Consider the following 22,484-nt stretch of genomic DNA (forward strand, 5'->3'; position numbering starts at 1 on the left):
TAGTCTTTCATTCTCCTGTAAGATTGCACTTATACAACGTTTTGACATACTCTTGCCTTTGCATTAATATCACTTGTATTGTTTATCTTGATTCCCCCTATGCTCCCTCTCCCTTAGTTCTTAACTTTGACTTAACATCTTGTCTACACTTATCAGCTTCTACAATCTAATATGTAAGACCTTATATATTGCTTATTGTATCTCCTATACACTTGTGTAAATTCTAAATTTGTAAAAGGCATTATGCCTGAACTGCACTGTATCATTGCACTTTGTATTTCTCTGATATTTTGTAAGTCGCCCTGGACAAGGGTGTCTGCTAAGAAATAAATAATAATTTCAACTCAATAAATTGACAAGTTCTGGTACTTTCCAGAATTCCCCAGTACTTGTATTTTGACTGATCACCAGTCATATTAGCCCTCCAATGCTGCCAGTAAATGAGTACTGGGATCATCACTTAGGGCTTTGTTTAACAGTCTGGAAAGAGTGTATGTGTGCTGTACCTTATCACAAGGGCATACATATTGCAGTGGTCTAATATATCATATGTTCTGTAACACTGAAGATTTTGCTAACCTCCACTTTTTACCGATTGAATTGCAAGACCGTTTATATTTACAGTAAGAACTATGTGATAACTCCAATACATTGATGTATCTAATGCCACTATGTGTCTCTCCAGTTTTGTTTTGTTTTGTATTCTTGTTTTCATATCAGAGCATACAGTGCCTTAAAACCAAACCCAAATATCAAATGTTTCCTGTTGGCGTATTTGCTCTGGTGTTCTGATTGCTTTCAGTTATGATAATCAGCCATCCAGACATGATGCTTTATTTGCTGGGTAGATAGGATCTCATATAAAGCCTTGCATTCAGAAGTAGGGCATGTGTGGCATGCAAAGCATAGGAGATAGGCTACTATATACACTGATATCTGCTGAAGACCCGAAGAAATGTCAGTCTGGCAAAATTAGTCATGCACAGCCTCAATCTTGGACTAATTAAGCGATTCCAGAAACACTTCAAAGCATATTCAAATGACACAATTTACTTCAGCTTGCTAAGCGCTGCCGAAGTCTTTTCCACTTGAGCATCTAGTAACCCATTTCGTAATGTCCACCTCACCCGGCAAATGGCAAGGGAAAGGTTTCCAACGTTAACCAGAACCAGAACGCTGCATGATTCGCATTTAAATTCCCCTTCCCTAGCCGTTTGCATATTTCTCGGCTTTGTCTGAACCCCTCCCCCAACAAGGCCAGGGAGTGTAAACGGCAAATGTGGCAAAGTCTGTGCTCCTGCAAACAACTAATTGCAAATCTAATGTACACTGCCCATGTCAGCCAATGAAAATATTCCAGCATTATCCCGAACACATTTTTCATCCCACGAAGCCCATTGAAACTGTGTAATATGAAGAGCTGTGACCTAATATATGCTGCATTATGTGATTATTACAATCAGACTGGAAGCTGCAAACCTCTCAGAATCTGGCAGTCGAGTTTTATTTCAGGCATGATTAATGTCTTTTAAGGACTTGCCATTTGATTAAACTGATATATAAACTAATGAGGGTCACTGTGGGCAGATTCAAAGGCCGTATAGGTAATAAAAAGAAAGAATACTCAAATATCCATGGCATAAATAATAGGGTATGTAGTTGATGTTGAAATGCTTGATTTCCAGGCTTTCAGAGGTCTCCCGGAGGTAATTTACATTGGGCAAGAGAAGTCATGAGCTAAATTAGTTGTCTTACTATCGCACAGATCAATATTCCATTGGAGACTTCAAAAATCAATGAGAACAATCAGATCTTGTTAAAACACTCAGGCCTGTCACACTGATAAGGTTGATATATTAAAAGCTAAAAACAAAATCTGTTTGACAACAAGTTGAGTCTCAGTTGATTCACTTCTTTTGTTTTTCTGTCATGACAGCTCTGTCTAGGGCTGGATACACTATCAATGTATATAGGGTTGGTAGCTTTAGCAGCAGCCATGTCACAAGAGTAGGAGAGAAGTTAACCCTAGGTCTGAAAGGAACCAGAACAGGGACACAGGAAAGGAACGAGTGCTCTCACTGTGGCTCCGCACACAGAGAAACCCGCACAAAGCTGGGTTCAAAACCAAGCTCAAGAGATCAAGCTGTTATCACACCAGTAGCAGAGAGCAGACAAGAGCCTGTATTACTGTACTAGGACTTTATGAGAGAGGTCAGCTCAGAGTGGTCTGACAGAGTAGTATGCTTCCCATCCCATTTTGTGGAGGCCATACTGCTCAAGACCCAAGCAGCTCTTAACAAGGGTGAAAGGAGAGTAACCACCTAACCTGCAACTACTGCTACTACTGCTAATATTTCATTATGATGTGTGCAGACATTGGGCAGTTTTTTTTTTTTTATCTTAGCACGGCAGTTTGTCTTCACCTGGCCTTACTATGTAGGGTTGTGCTTTCTCTCTGTGGTGTCGTCTCCCAAGTTTTCCAATCTGCAACAGACTCTCTGTTTTTATGGTAATTGAAAATCAGGTATCAGACTGTGATGAAATAGGAGGCGTTATACTGAAGCAGCTGTTTGCGTGGTTATGCACCGTATGTCTAAAGATGATGCTGTTTCAGTTTCTACACATGTACCTTCGTTGCACCTTTGTCTTTTTTGTGTGTGTGTGTGTTCTTTTCAATATTTGTATGAAGACTAGAGGATTATTATTTTTTTTCAAGACGTGATTGTATCAAGGAAATATGACTTCAACCCAACAGTATAAAACAGAGTTTAAGTGTTATCCCCCATTGCACATACAGATGAAGATAGCTTATAAAAACATACATGGGCCACCAGTTGCTAAAAAATAAACCTGCATGCAGAGCCTTATAGCAGAAAGCAAATAGATCGGTTTATTTATTCAACCCAATTTTACATCGAAGTGCTCTGGTCTTGCTAGACGGTTCAGTTCTGTTTAATGAAGTTTGATATTTTATGTATTTTATTTGATTAAATCTGCAATAGCTTTGAATACTTGATTAGGAAATGTAATAATGCAGAACTCAACATGAAAGGTATGTCAAGACTGCACAGAACTGCAAATCTCCATATGGTTAGATTACAACAGAAAGATGAAAGAAAAACAGACCACCAGGAAAAAAAAGAAAACACTAATTGTAAACCTGTCTACTATATTAATAATACAATTTCCATAATTAAAAACATGTTTATATTGTTATATTAGTGTAAGGAATAGCATTTAAAAGCTCCAGTAGTAATTAAATAATTTTAAAGTAAGTTAAAAAGCATTCACCCATTTTTGTAAGATAATTACTTTAATTAAAAGTTCTTTGTATTTCATTATATAATTTTCTTTGGATTGTGTACAAATAACACCAAATAGTGGACCAACAGCTGGCATGTACAAATATATATAGCTTCCCCAAGTGGAACAAGCATTAGAAATGACAGCTTTCTGCTGATGTATTAGCTTTTGAACTCAGCCAAGATTAAAGTTCTGCCTTCCTTTGAAATGGTCTTGATTTCCCAGCCCCCTTTGTAGGTGCTAATAACCACATAGCAAGGCAATAAAACTGAAATGCCCGCTAACTAGTGTAGAAAGATACAGTGGGACTTAATTCAGTAAATTAGGATGCAGTTGGATGGCATAAATGCAACTGGTACAGCTGACACATGTAGCATAACACATTATTTTAACAATCAAAATCTTCAAATAACTAAGCTTTGTTCAAGCATAGCCAGCAAGTGAGATGCTGAATGTAAATTATTATTATGATTTTTTTTTTTTATCCTTTTTATCTCTGGAGATAAAGTAAACTCCGAGCTTCAGGGTCTTGAAAGTGCAAGGTAGGCAGGTAATGTTGTGCACATAAAACTGAGCACAGCTGTGTGAAACAAAAGTAATAAAGCGTTGTGCTGACGATGTTTGCTAAATGTCTTAAAGGTTTGAAAAACTCCCTTTACTGCCGCTAACGTGCTTCATTATTATTTTATTCTGTTCAGCCTCTGTGATTTAGACTTCACATCACATCAATACAACTCTTAAGCTGCAGCGCAGAAACAGTGGTCAGTGTTTCTCTGTTTAGGAGCTATGGGATGGAACAGCGTGTTTGATTGGGAAGGGTTGGCAATACTTTTTCATGATCGTCAAAGGGACAGGTTGTCTTGACACATCATTAAATGAAACACTTTCTCGTTGTTGTTACTAAACTGTATTTAATTAGTGGTTTCCCCATCTCAAACACACTGAAATACACTGATCCCTGGAGGGCCATATAACATTCTGTACCAACACTGCTGAAGATAGAAATATGTCATTTTACCTGTTAGAGCAATTGTGGTTGGGTATAACTACAATATAGTGCCACGGGATATCAAATAAAAAATGATTAATTTGAAATGTTTTAATGTATGTGTGTCTGTATATTTATTTATTAAAATTTATATTCAAATTCTTAGCAGGTTTTTTTGTTTGTTTGCTGTTGTTTTTTTCAATTTGTTTTACATTTTACATTTTGTATCTGATTGCTTTATACATATATGTCAAGTAACTCCTGGGGAATATGTAGTGCCGTAATGGTTTAATAGTTAAGTTATTTAAAGGGTGTTATTCACAATACATTTTTCACAAGATAACTGCTGAAGCTGGTCTAGTCTGTTACTTGAATCTAAAGCAGAATAAGTCTTTAAATAACTTATCGGTCTGAGGGGGATACAGCTTTCTGTAAACTCGGCACTGAATGTGTTTAGTACTCCAGACAGCAGAATGAGGGGGGTAAAAATACTGTTTTGAAGACTCGGGAATAAGAGGAAGTGCGGGGGGGAGGGGTAATCCTATTTTAAAAACTGCCGCACTGTGAAGCTAGTTAGCTAACAAGAACTGACCCTGGGAAGACCCTGCCAGCGCGCTAACCTCCTGCTTTGCTTCCTCTTTTCCTGTCAGAGTCTGGACAGCCACGTGGTGGTGCGCAGTGATAACCGGGTGTCATCCCTCACGCTGAAGTACGTCCAGTTCACCGATGCCGGGCAGTACCTCTGCACGGCCAGGAGCTCCATTGGCGTGGACACCCAGACCCTGTACCTTGAAGTTAACTGTAAGGAGATCTCCCTTTCTTTTGTCCAATTGGTTTGCCAATGGTAAATGCAAGACTAACTAGACTGGAAACTGAACACAGCAGCGCACACTGTATTGTTGTTGATTTTTAAAATATTTTCTTGGACTGTTAGCTGTGATATGACATATCTGTCTTAGCTGCATTTTGAAGAATATCAATTGTAATTCTTAGCAGGGATTCTATAAGTTGGTAAGTAAGATATCCCTCCCTTGGTATACGAAAATGCAGCACCGCAGCTATAGGTTATAGTCCGGTTCCCAGTGCCTTTTTTGCCGGCATGTGATGTTCTAAGGCCTTTTATTTTATTTTTTTTATATATAGCTCTCATTCAAGCTCTTTCATCTCGTTAAAAAAAAATGAATTTCGTTTTCTCCCTATGAGACTGAATACATTATCCTCAATGAAGAATAACTCAGATTCAATTTACAGCGAAGTGAATTAAGGCCAAATGTTTTGGTATCGGAACACATATGTCATATTCTTCTGAAAATAAGCATCCTAGAGATAAACAGTTTAGTGGGTATGATCTAGCAGTTGATCTGATTTGGCATACAATATATATTTATTTTAAAAGGAAAGGAAACATAGAAACACGCCTGATAATGCATGAACACATAATTGGATTCATTTCCTTTGCCCTAAAACAACTGTAATCTCTGCTATAACACCAGATAGCATCATAGTACACAATTCCTGAAATAATTTTGAACCGCAATTAAACCAAGTCTCAGCTCACAGTAATCTAGTCGAGGTTCAGCACTTGGAGAGACTCAGTAATTTGAGATAAAAGGTGTTTTCTTGCAGTTGAAACGGTGCAGCCAGCACTGACGAATCCCAATGAGATGTTGTTGTAATGCGGCTTCCAGATAACAGGCAGCGTTTGAACAGTTTTTTTTCTTGTTGTTGTCGTTGTTGTTCTGTTCGGAGAGTGAGAAAAACAGTCAACCGAGCTATAGATCATGTTGTGTAGTCAATTCTAGGGCATTTCTGGGTGTGTTGTAAGAACTTACTGGGAACGAAAGAATACAGTTGACCTGTGTGTTTCCCCTATTGCAGATCAAGCAAAATACACTGTTTAGTTTATTCAAAGAGATCCAATTTGCTCTGTGGGATAAGGTGCAAAAAACACATCTAATACAAGTACAATGTGGTCAGGGCTTCAGAGCAGACAGAATATCAATTTTAAGCCCCTTTCAAAGTACAGCTAGTGATACCTAAACAGGAGTCTCTCCGAACATGCTAAGACCCCCACATCAATACAACACTTAAACTCTTGAGAACTGCAGCTGAACTCCAAGGAAAAAATGGTGCAAATCATGTTTTTTTATTAAATGGCAACAGCTTGTAGATGTGTTTTTTTAATGAGTATCTAGGTGGAGATGATGAGTAATAAATGCCAAAAAAAAACAACACAAAAAACAATGCCGTTAATGGAAAAGTAGGTAATTTGGCTGTTGTCTACACAGCTCATTTGGGACTAATGTGTTGTTGCATTGATTCAGATTGATTTGTGTTCTAAATTATCCTCCCCTAACCTTAGATTGGTAAGCTGCTGATGCATTTATCACGTCGTATTGATAATGAAACAAATGTACTGTAAAGTCTTGCGTTTTCTTTGTAAATTTCATTTAATTTTATTTCTATCCGTGTATATTTTTTTGGATTCATGAAATGAAGCATGTAATGGGAACCAGGGAGCGAAAATAACAAAACAGAATAAGAATTGAAGGTCATTGTGAAACTGCAGATAAACTAACAATATAATTTTGCGTTGCCCTTATCCAAAAGCATTAGGCCGTTAAAAAATTCTATTATATTCTCTTGTATGTAACACAAAAAAGAGAAAGTGTTCCAATATGTTTTCTGTGCAAGTGCTGTGGCAATGGAAGGGGGGAAAATCAATAAGAGAGTATTCTTATTACCATTGTACTTGCAGACAATGACTAGAATTTTGTGAGAAAGTTATGCAGTGGTCACAGGAGAGAATTAAGTGACATTCTGTCTGTTTTTGTGTGTGTGTTTCCTAGATGCACCGAAGATACAAGGCTCTGTCACCGTGTACACGTGGGAGGGGAACCCTGCGAACATCACCTGTGAGGTCTTAGCCCACCCCAGCGCCTCTGTGGTTTGGTTCCGGGACGGCCAGCAGCTGCCCAGCTCCAACACAACCAACGTCAAGATCTACAACACCCCCTCCATCAGTCTGCTCGAGGTATTAATTTATGATCGACAATAGCTGGACTAAGGTTGTTTTTTTGCTATTGTGGTTGAAATGAATCATTAGTTGACTGAAAGAATTCTCTTACTTTCTTTTTTAAATCACAGCAGCAGTTTTAAAATATTGTGCTATTAGTCTTCATATGGCGGAGATAGAATCTATATAATGTCCTTGATTAAATGAGTAAAGTCAACAATGCATGAGCAAGGAATTCCAGAATTTACTGTTTGTCTCACGGGAGTGCAGATAATGCATGTTGCGCATTATTCATCACAGTTCTTTCCATTTGAAACGAGCCCTTCAAAAGGTCGGTAATCAGATGCAATCAGATTCTGGAGTGTGATGTTCTTTAATGGATCGCGTTTCCTTTTAAATGCACATACATGTTCCATTATTGTATTCCTTTGGCTGTGAACTTCCACAAGCTGCTTGTGTAACGATTACATTGCTGAAAGCACTCCACCGTCAGAAGACCGACTCTGTTTCAAGGTGAGCCAAGTACAATATTCTGCTTGGCTCTGTGATCTCAGCTGCCAGGCGAGTGTGAGGCTCTCATGCACCAGCCTTCTGTCGGCCTTGTTTGGGCCCCATCTTGGCACTCACTTTATATATGCTGTTTAATGCACAGCCATGGCGTTTTTTATATTGCAAATCAGCATGTTCATGGCATCCTGATCTGCATTCCTATAGACAGTCCTGCCAAGTTATTAACATAATTCTGTTGTGAAACAAAACGCAGCATTATTCTCCTCCTCCTCCTCCTCCTCCTCCTCCTTCTTCTTCGTCTTCGAGAGTTAGTCACAGTGCCGGCATGACTCCTATGTCACACTCCATAAAATGTCCTCAAAGATATATTCATAGCAGATCCCTCAGAGATGGGTGGGTGGTACAAGCTTGTCCTAGAATGAATCTTACTATCCATGGACTGCAGTTCAAACCAAAGCCTGTGAAACTCCTTAGGTTGCACAGTGGCTCTGTTGCATTGGATTAAGCACTGTCAGGGATGGGCTTCTTGTCCTGCCAGTTAAGGTTCAGCAGAGGGTGGGGTGAGGTAAATGCTAGCACTGCATTCAAGTCGAAAGGCAAATGTCAGTTCCAACTTGGTGAGTACATAAAAGGCAGAATGAGTTATAGCCATGTTTTATACCCATGTTTGTTTACCCATTTTGAAACTTCACAATGCCTTAGTGAGCTGTAAGAAAAGTATCCCTTCTTCACTTTTCTTAACTGGGTTACTTTGTGTTTGCTTGGTCCCAGATTACACCCGAATCCCAGAATGACTTTGGAAGCTACAACTGCACAGCAACCAACAGCATTGCCACAGAGTCCAAGGAGTTCTTGCTAATTCAAGCAGGTCAGTAACAAGAAGTCTGGATTAGCTGAATGGTTTAAAATCACCTGTTTGTTTATTCATGTGGTAGAAAATAATGAGATTCTAAGAAAACTAAGAATAAAAGGTCAGCAAAAATATATATCATATCCTGCCATAAATTAGTTATATAGTCCAAGCATGTAAAATACACTGTTGATTTTCATCCTAACAATGTCAGAGATATGCAAAAGCCACCAGCAATAAAATATTACAACTTTGTCAGGAAGTAAATGTGATTATCCTGTTGCATTATTGACATGGGAAAACGCAGACTATATTAAACTTTAGGTAATTGCCACATCATATTTGCAGCAATCGCAGCTCAATATTATTACAGATTCAACGCAAACTTAATTTGAAATTCAAATTTGTGACCGTTGCTAGAGAATATATGATAGCAGTGGATTTAATGTTAACTTTAAAAGCATAATTAAATTCTGTTAATGAGGGTTAATTACAATACCAGCAAAGCACAATATACATGTATTAATTCACTCATATTATTTTTTCTCCAGCAGTAAACAAACTTTAATTATATGCATCGCCTGACAAACCATCTGAAGAAAATTACAAATTTACAAGATGTAGCTATTAAATTATGCAGTGAAAATACTAAAGATTTTCTATAAATGATAAACACGATGAAGAGGTTTCTAAGTCTGTGGTCTGTAGTTCTAAAAGAAAACACATTAATAAATAACTTCTAGAAGCAAATGCTTCTTCTGCCTCACTAAATAACTTGACCTCCTTCTGCTCCAAAACTCTGATATCAGTCACATAACTCCCTGCTGTGCTCTGTCCCCGATGAGTGACAGAACATGCATGAGAATATTTATTATATGAGAGCATAAAACTTAGAGAAAATTACATTTAAACCTACCGTGGTTATACGTTGAGGATATCTGATCATTTGTCCATTTATTCATTTTTCAGAGGTTCCATCTATCCCAATTATCAATGATGTGGCGCCATACTCCAGCACAGCCCAGATAGACTTCGAAGAGCCGGACGCCAGTGGTGGAGTCCCCATTCTGAAGTACAAGGCTGAGTGGAGAATCCTGGGGCACACCGAATGGCTGCAGAGAGAATATGATGCCAGGGATGGTGAGTTTGGACAGGGTCTGTGGGGTCTTTAAATGAGAGAGCGCTCAGCACGGCTTCTGTTGTCCTGGACTCAATCACATGTGTCAGCACTGAAGGCACTGAACTGAGATTTCATGTCTGCGGTTTGACATGAGGTATAAGATTCATTTTTTGCAAATAATTGTGAGTTTCAAAGGGACTGTAAATTGTTGGCATGTGTCTCTTGTTTTTCACATGTGTAAAGGTGTGTTTAGCTGCCTCGTTGTCATCCAAGACTAGCCTAGAGAACAACAATGGCAGTAACAATGACACGAGTGTGTGAAAAGTAATGCAAAACACACATGCTACAAACTGATATCAATTCCATACTGATGTTTCTGTACGTTTCAGAGGATATTAACTGTACTTCACAGAAACCCAGCATCACTGCTTATGTATTAAACATATTTATCTCCTATAAAACGTGTGTCTGGGGGTGATATTGAGTGAGCATGGAAATTCAAGAGCTTAAAAAGAAAAAGTGTGTTTACTTCAAAACTAAATGACAAAATCAGACTAGTTGACAGGTCTTTAGTTGTTCCCTTGGTCTTGAGCGGGGCCTGTCTCACAAATCTGTAATTTTGACACTTGGTCCTGTCAGACTCACAAGCTTATGTGCCAGACTGTGCCCTTCGACTGCACATCGGACAGGAGCATCTTGCATCCGTGTACCGAACAGGTGCCTGGAAATGTGGCTCATATCAACTGCCTCTTTGAAAGAAAGGGTCCCAAAATATCCAGTTTGTCTGGGATGTAATAGGCTGCTTTAATCTGCACAATCCCCCTTGCCAGCATGTTTTTCACTGAAAGGTTACTATTTGTTTGTTTGTTTGTTTGTTTGGCTTTCCTGTCAAATACAGCCAAAGTAGGTAATGGTCCCTGTGCTATTCTTCCCCACTGAGAATGTGTTTTCATGATGAATGTATGGGTTTGCAAGGTCAAGTGGAAGCTGCTCAATGCCAGTAAAATAACATGCTATAATTACTGGCAAAACATCTGCCAGAAAAGCAGGACCCTGCTGAACAGAATTTGTGGATCTCTTGCTTGTGTGAGCCTTCAATTGCAGAACGTTTTCCATTTCCATTAATGCGGGTCCTCTGTGACATTCAATGCCTGGCATAGCTCTTCATGCCTCATAGGATACATTTAACTGTTCTTAATTATTCTTACTCTTGAAATACTTTTTGTCTGCCAGTTCTAGTTACCCTGATACTATTGCGGTGCATTAGAGTTCAGAAGCAGTTTTCATGCTACATTATGTTCAAGGACCAGTTTCTGCCTAACTTTCATCAAGACAATGTCCAAACAATTTGATGTTGTTATCATAAAAAGTTCAATACACAAGTTTTCTACCTGTACCTGTATCATGGTGCATTTATAATCCTGTTATTCTTTTTGGTATTATGATATAATAATTATTTTTTTCTTACCTCTATTTCAGCATACGGAGAGAACGTGATCACCATCTCAGGCCTCAAACCCGAGACGGTGTACGAAGTCAAGATGTCTGCCATCAACGGCAAGGGGGAAGGTGACAGCTGCCAGCCCTACACGTTCAAGACAGAGCCAGTCCGTAAGTACAGCACCTCCTTTAAAGTCTCCCTTGCCCTGTTGCTGCCTCTGCCACCTAGTTAAGACTTGTCCCCACATCACCACAGCAGCCCAACTGTCAGTCTTGGTAATGCATTTTCTCCCTGCTGGAGCGGCCTGCTTGTGAAGCGCATTGAAGTCCCCTGTTTGCAAGTCAGCGTGGCCAAAGTGAGGACTGGAAAGGGAGGGCCGTCTGGGATATCTGTGACCCTTCCTTAACGGAGAAGGGCTCGAGACCTGAGGCTGGTTAACAACGTTTTCCCCACAGGTGGCTTTGTCATCGCTTTGATGTGAAATGTGTGCCAGGTGTCTGTCTTTTTCCTCTTTTGCATTAATGTTAATAGTTTGCTTTTAGCCGGATTGTGAAACAAATTGAGCGCCCAAGGCAGCCATCCAGGACTCTATGCACACCCCTCGGGAGTTGAGTGGATTAGAGTGTCTTATTACAAAACAGCGGTTATATCTCCGTCAGCATTTTCTTTCAGTCCCAGCCGCTGCATTTGCAAAGCTCCATGCTAGTTAAGCTGGGTAGTGCAGAATTGAGTGGAGTGGAAGATCTAGCCATTGTTGTTTTTGACTCCTTGCATTGGATCATATGTGAAAGATTAACATGTAGACAGGAATATTAATGTAAAGATACATTGTGAAGCATGAGGGTTTTATCTCCAGTACATCTCTGGCTTTTTTTTTGCTATTATTCTTCCTATTATTAGATAGGTAATTAGGTGGATGATTAATTGATTGATTGGATTGATTGATAGTTTGGAATCATTGAAATTGAAAGGCTTGAAACGTCCAGGTGTGGAGGATTAGAGCACCCTGTTGATTTGTCCATACTGTCAGAGTTGTAGTGGAAGTGGAAGTGTGCATATCATTAGCTTGAATTCTAAAGTTGCCAGGCTGCACCTGAACTGAGTTGGTCTCTGTGATGGACAAGGCCAGGGTCTCTGATGGACTCTGAATTACAGCACACTGCACAAAGACTGGTAACAATGTTTCTGACACGAGTATTATTGTTCTGATCACAGCTTGCTCCATGTGTTTTGCAGCGCTGTGATTCCTATTGAGGGGGGAGAGCTTCCAATTTAAATTTTTGGGTGGGTTGGGTGGCGGGGCATAGCATTAGTGTTTCTGTACATTTTCCTTTGTGCTACACTGCTTTAACACAAGATTGCGCTTTAACACACATCGAAGCAGAGCTCCCGAAGGCAATTACCGCACTGTAGCAGCAGGGACGGATCATCCGCCCGTGACAGGACTGCCTACATCTGGGCCTTCAATACAAGCTATAGAAACCTCCAAGCATGAAAATAAAGGAGAGTGGCGGATCTGATTTGATGGTGTGCCCCCACAAACACAATCAGAGTAGAGGTAACCATGAGTGAGCAACCTGTCATAATTGTTTTCTTCAAATGTGTTAAGTAATTGGCCGCATTCATTGCTGATACGATGCAGATCCTCTCTCTCTCTCTCAGTGTAGTCGCTGCTCTGCCTCTCAGAGACGCAGCCCTGCAGCGACACTCGCGGTACAGTTTGAAACAGCTGTCACCGTACTGTTCTTCTACTTAGTTATTCTAATGGATCTCATCCCATGTTTCTCAGAGATGTGCGTCTCTTTAAATTAACCACCAGACCCGATACAATCGTAAAAGCACAGTGAGCAGTACTGGTTAGAATATCGCACTTGCACGTTTACTCCACCTTTGGTCTTCTCTCTCCAAAACATCCCAAGGCTACGCACATCTAAGGCCTGGCTGTTCATTCACAGGTCTGCTTAGCTGTCTTTGATGAAAAACTGCTTTATTTCTGGTAACCCCTCCTTAAAATGCTATAAATCTCTTCTCTCTTTTTTTGTGCATTTCTGTACTCATATTTTCTGTGTTTCTTCTTATTTCTTCTTTATGTTTCCCATCTGTCTTTGTTCCATTGGACAACTCAGAATATTCTTACTCAAGTAAGTGCATCCCTTGTCCCGCATCTGTTTTTCTGTTTTGTTTTGTTTGTTTGTTTTTTCCATTTGTCTTTTAAACTTTCATTTAACCATTGTCATGGCATATGTTAACTTGTACAAGCTCATGAGATAGATTTGACTTCATTCACTTCATCAAGTATTAAGTCATTTAATTAAACTTAAGTCACTTCATTTTCATAAACAGCTGTATGTTTTATTCAAATAACTCAGGCTTCACTTTTTCAGTAAAAACTTTACTCTTAAGTAATATTACAAGTAAGTTTATTGTTTTACTCACTTTAAGCAATAACGTATCCAAATACATACAGAATAAATTGATTAAAGCTGTCAACATTCATACAGAAAAGTACATTATCCATTAGATATGGCATCACCCTATAGAGGAAGATTCAAATAAAATTGTACATCAGCTGTGGGTAAAGTGTAGGTTGTTAGAAAGTGACGGCATAATTTGCCCCAAAAAGGGAGGAGACAGGAAATAGAGATCTGCTCATCTGATATTTTTTGTTTTGTATACCTTCTAGCAAACATATTTAACTATCTCCCGGAACATACAGGTTTGTTTTTGTTTGGTCGCTAGAACAGATTTTAAGTGTGAGCTTCACTGTAGATTCCCCTTGAGGACATCTGATGGCACCTCAATGTCCTTTCAGTACGCTAATTGTGAATGTGTTATGCATTCCCTCAGTAATACTGTCAACCTGTGACATGGTAGTAGTTGTGTAGAATGTGGATTCTAGATATGGTGTTATTATGATGTCAACAGAATATGACATAAACCCTTAAGTCAAGGCAAAAAAAAATGAACAAAGGAGAATTTAGTACCTCCTCCTTGTGGTTCATGAATAATGAACCGCAAGCCTTCATTTCCTGTGCCATTTGTTCAATTTGTTTCTCTATTTCACTGTGACTTCCCAGAACTGTAAACTTACAGAAATTAATTCAGGATGTCCTGAAAAGCACACCTTGTTGTCAAAAGGGACATTTATATAGTTTAACAACCACTAATTTGCAAAAGTATCTCAGTTTGTAAGTTGCAACATTCATCTGTGACAGCAACAGGACACGCTTCACAAAACCCCCTCTGCCAAAACAATTACAGTAAAAGATGCACCTCCTTCCAGCAAAAGACAGAAGCCCACAAAACCCAGCCAAGCGGAAGACATGCTTCCGTATAATTATACTTAAATCTTAGAAAGGGACGCTTCTTGAAGATGCCTTAGGACTGTGAATTGCACATTCTGTGATTCTGCTGGAGGTTATCTGTGTAAATAGGGCAGATGATTGGGAAAGCAGTGATGCGGGCTCTCAACATTTGCTCAACATTAATCAAGACACACACAATCACACACACTAAGAAGGCAATCAGGGAAGTATTGTGATTGCAGATCATGAATCTAACCTGAGCAGGTGATTTAGACCGTGATATATGAGAAAATTATGATGTTTCAAATTGCTTTTGAGTGATTTTATTTTGGGTAAAGAAGGTTAGATTAGTTAAAACTTATTCTGATTTCCATCCTCAGGTCCTAGATTTTCTATTGCGCTATTGGGGGTTGGGGAGGAGGGCTGAATGTACTGCTTTTCATTTTCATTTTTTTATAAGGGTCATAGGTATCTCGGTGAGGTCAAATTTATTGACAAGTTTGATAAACATCAAGAGAATGCTTTCAATTATTTATTTTGATTATGCTAAATATTCAGTGTACGGGGTGGGGGGTTAAGAGAACATTACACTGTCGAACTTAGATTGAAAGAAGGCGAAGCTAAATGCCACAGCTGACCCAAGAGCGGTCTACACCTTTTTGAAAACATCTTAATGTCATGCTGTTGTTCCACACAGTGACCTCCAAATCACCCTTGGTTGAGGGAAACAGGCATATCTATCCTCAAGTTAACCAGTTAAAAAAGAAATTCAAAGCCCCTCATCTCAGTTCCTTGACAAGTGCTTACTACTTTGGCGGCCGACTGCTACTGTCAGTGAACAGAGATGAAGCAAGCCAGGAGGATGAGCAAGACGGATTAGCAGTAGCCACGCCTATTTCACCAAAGGATGATAGCTCCACAGGTACCACTGAAACGCCCACAGTTGTGCATCCTCCAAGTGTACCTGTCCCCACGGAGTCGACCGAAGAAGAGGAAGAATTGGAATGGGAAGCTACCGAGCCACCGTCTGAGGAGATCCAAGCCACTAAAGAAGTCCTAGACGTGCTTACGACCACGGAGACTGTGGAAGAAGGGCAAACTGATGCAGCTTTATTGGCAGCTGCTACTGGGTCAGAAGAAGAAGTAACAACTCAGACGCCCGGTGCAGAAAGTGCAGGGGGCACTGTGACTCCTCCTGCTGCTGAGTTAAAAGAAGAAGTAACAACTGAGACACCCAGCGAAGAAAGTGTTGAGGACACCATGAGTCCTCCTGCTGCTGGGTCAGAAGAAGTAACAACTGAGACGCCCAGCGAAGAAAGTGTTGAGGACACCATGACTCCTCCTGCCGCTTGGTCAGAAGAAGAAGTAACAACTGAGATGCCCATTGAAGAAAGTGTAGATGGTACCACAATTCCACCTGCTGCTGTGTCAGAAGAAAAAGTAACAACTGAGACGCCCGGCAAAGAAAGTGCAGAGGGCACTACGATTCCTCCATTCCCTGGCCAAACAGAGCTGTTTACTGGAGAGGTTTTTCGTGCAAGACCAACTGAGTTGTTTGTGGAAGAATCGACGAGAGCAGAAGAGATGGAAGTTGCAACTGTGGTACAGGGTACAGACAGGCCTGCTGAAGAGATGACTGTAGTAAGTTTGGTAGCACTCCCTGAAACCGAAAGCCCAGAGACTCTTCCCACACCTGAACCCCTTCAGACAGTCAGCACAGAGACGGACGGTGGGCTTGTGGCTTTCATTGCAACTCTTCCCTCAGACTCCAGCCACACGGAGGAAACTTCTGATAAAGACCAGGAGGATTCAACTGTGGTAACTGTCATCCCGATCAGCGAGGAGACCACAGCAGGGACAGAGGTGCCACTGCTGGTGAGGTATGTCACTAAAGTCACAGAAATGGTAGCTGAAAAAGATATTGATAAGGCCTCCACTGAAGCAGCTGCTGGATGGGTTGAGACCATCACAGCTAAAGGGAAGGGAGGAACTAAGCACACAACCACCGCATCTGATAATAAAGAGCTTGTCTTTCCAAGCTGGGATGCCAGCACCCAGATTGCTGCAGAGAAGGCTGAAATATGGATTCTGGAAATGCTGAAAACAACATCACTCGTGGAGGGTCAGACAACCACACTCACAGAAAATATCCCGTCACTCATATCTGAACAAACAACAGCCAGTGATGTCTACACAATACTGGCCATCCACACCGTTCCTGGCACCACAAAAGTGGATAGTGAGTAAGAGTTTCAGGAATGGCAATGCTTTCGAAAGCTTTTATTATTATTATTATTATTATTATTATTATTATTATTATTATTATTATTATTATTATTATTATTATCGTGTGGCTGTCAGTGTGTTAAGCAGAAACTCTCAGATCTGGAAGAGGATGTATTTCTGCCCTTGACAACATGGGAGATTTGACCATCCCTTTTCTATATTTCTTTGCTAATTCAAAAGGAGCTTCTTTGTCCTTGGCTGTCAACATAACAAAAACTATTTATGTATATGTGTGCCTCCTGGCAACAGCTGCTATTCGTGCTTTGTGATGTGAATTTATGAGAATGGTGGGAAACCTTTAAATGTAAGCTTTCTCACATGCATCGTGAGTGTGATAATCTGCCAGGAATAGCAACTCTAACGAGGCCATCCTGGCTTACCAGGAACCTTATTATAAGTCACAGTTGTTCAGCAAGATAGACTATATTCAACTGGACAGTGTGAACACTACAAAATCAGGGTGCTGAGTAAATAAAGACAATTATAGATAATATAGTAATATAGTCAGAAATGACTTTAGTAATCGGTGGCTTTCAGTTAATCTGTCACTAAGCATCTAGCATGGTACTCAAACCAAAAGATAAATACATTTTCAGAGGTACTGATTTAACACTGACTACAGCAATATCAGATGTGTTCCGATCCAATTAAGCTCTGAAACTACATAAGTAAAATAACGTGACTTATAATATACCGGTGGCCCAAATACATAATAATGCTTTCTCTGTGAATGACTAGTAGATTGTTTATATAAATGAAGGGAAAGGCTTTTGTAAGTAAAGATAAAACTTATTAAAGTTTTATCCTGTGAGTGTTTCTTTAATGTAATGTATTGATGTAAAAGCTACAAAGAGGGATACAGCATCTGCTTTGCCATACCCAATAATTAATGCCTTTGTATGCTTCACATTACTTTGCGTTTAGCTGAGCAGCTTTGAAGGCACACTGCGCCCATGGAAAGCAACATGTTTTATAATTAAGCATCGCATAAGAGATTGCTTTCTGATTTCGTTTACCTCAGCACTGCCGGTGCAACATATTGTAATTTTAGTGTCAGTGTCAGTGTCAGGCCTGGCTGTCATACTGGAACACTGCTGTCTTTGGAATGGATCTTGAATTCTTGTTTCTCTCAGTAAAAACTCTGATTTGCTGCAAATTATTTTACCTCTCAGCAACAACCACCATCTCTGTGACCACTGAAAAGCTTTTAACAAACTCAGTATCTGCAGAAACAACCACCTATCTTAAAGGTCCTGTCACTCAGACACTTAGAGACACGGGTAAGTTAGCACCACATTGGTCTCGTGTCAGTCTACTAACAGAATGAGGCGTTCCTTATAGATGCAGCTAATAAGTATGGCATGCTGTATTACATGTATTCTTTGGTTGTTGTAAGCTTTAACTGGAGTTAGAGTCCTCTCTTAATTTGTAATAGCCTTATGTATACATTTGTCTAAAAACATAATTCAATTTTCAATCCTGAAATTGAATGTTCTTTCCATGTGTGATTCTGGATTTGATTTTTATTAGTTTGATGGCGATTGTTTGTTTTGTGTTGTTCCTGGGTTTGTTTGTTTTTTGTGCGTCTTGGAATGTCAGTAAGTACGCGCAACAGTGGGGCAATAATGGTTCTCTGAATATCATTACCAATCACAGATCTTTGCCATAAGCAATAGTTCATGTTTCTGTGGGAAGGCATTGTATTTACCAATATCCCAGACATACTTTTTTTTTTTTTTTTTTAAGACACTTGCAACAATCATTTAATTTTCTAGCAGCCTTTAGAGATTTCCTTGAAATTTGCATTGTGGGGCACAAAGGTGTCTTGGCAACAAACACAGATCATCAGTAAGTATCTGCAACCTCTGGTGACGCTGGACAAATTCTTCTCTGAAATCCTTGGCATTTAAATTGGAGACTGAATGTCACAGTTCATTTGGAGCTTCTGATATATTGATATATATGTAGTCTTGCCAAGACATGATAGAAGCATTACAATCTGTGCAGCCAGGTGAGGAAACAGCTGGCCAAGTGGTCTAATAGCTGCTGACGGAATTGGAAAACAGGAACAAAATGTGAGAGAGCATTTTTCCCATGGTTGCAGATGCTGTGTTGTTATTAAAACGTCAGTACATGCAGAGGTAGGCATTCCATAACTCTTTGGAGAGGCTGTGAATCTACTTCAGTGGTATTTTTTCCCCCCTACAGAACACACTCTTCACACTTAAGTGATGAACAGTTATGGTAGCATCTGAGCTTTCAGGGTGGGAAAAAAACACATTTTACCCTGTGTTCTGCCTATCAGCATCTGTAATTTGCAGGCTAAAGCGATTCAAACTGGGTCTTCATCTGTTTACTCTGTGGAGCACCCTGCAAAGTGCTTGAACAAGATTAAGACATCTCAACAGTGCATACTTGGTTGATGTTAAAAACACTATTATACTCTTGACAAGATTGTAACAGTGAGGAAGAGCTGCTTGCCTGTTGCCATAGAATTGTGGGAGTATGTGATTGCAACCCATGTTTTTTTTTATTTATTTGTAATTTTATGCAAACTGGCAAATGTTCCTGAAGCCTTAAAAAAAATGTAATAATAAAATGCAAAATTTGCACTTTTTATACAGGTTCATCATTTGATACATGAGAGCGCTTGTAATCAAGTGAAAATCCTTGGTCCTGGAAAAAAGCTATATACAGATTTACAAAAGACCCTAAAGAAATTGCTTTGCATGCAGCTTCTTTTGTGAATGTTGGTCTTCAAGAGCTATGTAACCCCCACAAGGGGATCCATACAGGTAATGTTGTTTCCAATCACCCTGACTTAATCTGCTCAAGCATTGCAGGCAGGGGGAATTCTGCTGGCCCATTTTCATGGCTTTAATTTCCATAATTGAGTTTCACGATTCTTTCATGATCATGTTTTCACCATCTTGCAGTTCCTTCAGTGACACCAACCCCCATTTCTTCAAGCAGTACAGTCCTTAGCGCAGATAGTGAGTATCCCATCAGTGCGTGCAGTGTGCCCTTTAACAGTCTGCCTGCTTAATGACACCGAAGCCAATTCCTGCTTGACGTTACCTCTAAACACAATAGGTCAGAAATGAAGTATGTAAAAACACACAGACAATGAAAGCTATAACCTGCTTTTGCTCCTTGGTGGGTGGGAGAATGAAACAGTGGCTCTGTTGTCATGGTCACACCCTAAGTACTGCCACTAAAACAGCGTGTGGCGGCAGCCTCCCGGTCACATGGCCATGCTTGTGAGGCTGCTAAACGTTCAGCTGTAGTAGGTTTTGCATTACGGGTTTTGTGCCCATTATTACATGAAAGAAGATGACAACAAATCCTTTAAAAGGTTGTCCACATCCTAGGTTACCTAGCTTCCTCGTAGGATCGATTTGGGCTTTTTCAGTTTGTACTGGACAGTAACATGATGTATACGTATATATTATTTCAGCATGAAGATCTCCACATGCACACTGATGAGTTCAAACAGAAATGTGTTTGCAGTGCTGCATGCTCTCTCAGCTCCTCAGCACCTGGTGTTCAGTGAGTATTGTTGCATGGCATATAAAGAAATCTGAAGTAGGAGGAGCTGCCTGCCAATATTAACCCAAATAAATAACCTCGATACAGGAAAGCTGTTTGCCGAGAGCCATCAGTTCTGAAGAGAAATGTAATTACAAGATCCTGCTAATTTATTTTACACAACACATTGATGAACAACAAATTACTACTATGAAGTAAATATATAGATATATCATCATTATCATAAACAGCAGCAGCATTTATTGATCCACTGCTGGATGAATTGACAAATAATATAATTCCTAGAAACAATATAATTGATCCTGATTGTTTATGACACTGATTTCCGACCGGCTCTGTATATTTCAGATTCAGTTCTCCGTTGTGAGTCACCTATTCTGAAGTGCTCTCTATTCGTTCTGTCACCATGGCAACACTGATTTCCTATACCTCCACAGAGGAGGTGGCTGGCTTGCGTGCTCCGCTGGCTCGTGAGTCTGGAAGGAATCTTCCCACCAGCCCATCACTGTAAAGATTTTCTGCTCATTTTCAATAGAAAGAAGCCAGAGTCAGCCATTTATCTATCAGCCAGGAAACACTCTTTGAACTACATATCCAGCTCTTGAAGGCAGGACTGCGAAAGGTGAAGCTTCCTCAGACTGTATAAAATCAAAGCGACGTGGCTCTAGACTGCAGGGTGTGTGGGAGGGCGAGTCCGTAGCCAGCTGAAAACGATAAAAATATATATCCATTAAGGTGCGTGGGGACGTCGATTTCCATTGGGTTGGAGAGGCGGGTGTCCAAGGGCCCCACCAGCCATACAATAATCATACCTCACTTTCAAGGATGTTTAAAGAGCGCCTTAAGCTTGGGCCAAGTAGATAAACACTGTACTTGTTTTCTTGAGAACTGATGGTTCTGAGAGAAGAGGTTGGTGCTCTTTACTGGCAGAATTTTTGTAAAAGGTTGAAAAGTACCTTCAGTGTCTTAACCACAATGCACCAGCTGCAAACTAACACAGGGGGTGGTGCTGATTGAGCATGAGCCCTTTTGATTGGTTGCCCCGTAGATGACGGTTCCTGGTGATAGAGGTCAGCCACAGTGACCAAACACCACTTCTCATTTTCAAAGCTTGTAGCCGGTCTGCCTGATATTGTTATTCATCCATATTGATCTTGTACTTACTGAAGTTCAAATGTTTTTATGGGTGCGAGTGTACATAAACACATACAAGCACCATATGTAGTTTTAGTTTTCACTTTTAAGTTTCTGGGATGTATACATTACACGTGTGCAAGCTTTGGCGGTCAGTCACTGTCAGCACTGTCACAACAGTGGTTTTATCTGTTTGAGATTTTGTTTCTGCTTAGACTGCAGCAGTCAAAGCAAGGGCAGTGGGATGCATGTTGGGATTGCTCGGAGGAACTCTCCTTCTACAGGATTGCAAACTAATGATCGTTGTGCCTGCGATGCTGTTATTGGAAATGTCTGTGTGTGGCACACTTTGAAATAAATCGCCTGCCTTTGAGATTTAAAAGCCAGCTGAATCAAAAAGTACCATACAGTGTAAGATAAAGGATGCCAGAACATGGAATGAGCATGTGGGTGACAGTTTAGTTTAGGCTTCTTTACTTTGAGCTCGCTGTGAGAGTGTGCCCATTGTCTTCCTTTAAATTGCCCCATACAAAGACTGTATTGCACGTAAATGGGTGAGGAAATGGGCCCTATACCATGGAAAGTAATTGGAAGCATTAACCTCACCATTATTATTGATATAATTGCTATACCTACTGCTATGGAGTTGCTGGGTTTCTTTCTTCCTTCATTTTTTAACTTTAAATTAAAGACGGACATAATTAATATCTGCCTGGTGGGTTCGGGTTCAGTTGATCAATTTTAGTCTGATCACGATTCTGTCTTCTTGTGTCGGCTTTCTGCTCAAACAGAATTATAGATTGTGTACAGCAGGTCAAATAAATGACTATAGAAGAACTTTACACATACTGTTCTCTTTTTAGAACACTCTAGAATGTTTTAATTGTTTTATGAGTGACATAAATATACTCCCCAGGCCACTAAATAATCTCTTTAGGTCAGAATAGGTCTTTGAAAATGTTCACCATGTATTTGAAATGAG

General features: G+C 40.0%; 1 protein-coding gene across 7 annotated transcripts in view; it reads left to right on the top strand.

Moving 5' to 3' along the window:
- The window catches only part of ncam1a (neural cell adhesion molecule 1a), a 226,591-nt gene that overhangs the window by 177,249 nt on the left and 26,858 nt on the right, over positions 1-22,484 (top strand). For 4 of the 7 annotated variants that reach the window (XM_066708392.1, XM_066708401.1, XM_066708409.1 and 1 more), the window contains 5 exons: positions 4,942-5,092; positions 7,141-7,325; positions 8,589-8,685; positions 9,637-9,807; positions 11,267-11,398. In XM_066708392.1, the coding sequence (XP_066564489.1) occupies positions 4,942-5,092; positions 7,141-7,325; positions 8,589-8,685; positions 9,637-9,807; positions 11,267-11,398 (736 nt within the window). Of the gene's footprint in view, positions 1-4,941; positions 5,093-7,140; positions 7,326-8,588; positions 8,686-9,636; positions 9,808-11,266; positions 11,399-13,354; positions 13,370-15,230; positions 16,773-17,991; positions 18,100-19,755; positions 20,026-22,484 lie in introns of those variants that run through there. The other 3 variants (XM_066708365.1, XM_066708374.1, XM_066708383.1) reach the window with 3 other exon arrangements.

The sequence above is a fragment of the Amia ocellicauda genome, chromosome 1 (assembly GCF_036373705.1).
Source record: "Amia ocellicauda isolate fAmiCal2 chromosome 1, fAmiCal2.hap1, whole genome shotgun sequence".
Lineage (NCBI taxonomy): Eukaryota > Metazoa > Chordata > Actinopteri > Amiiformes > Amiidae > Amia > Amia ocellicauda.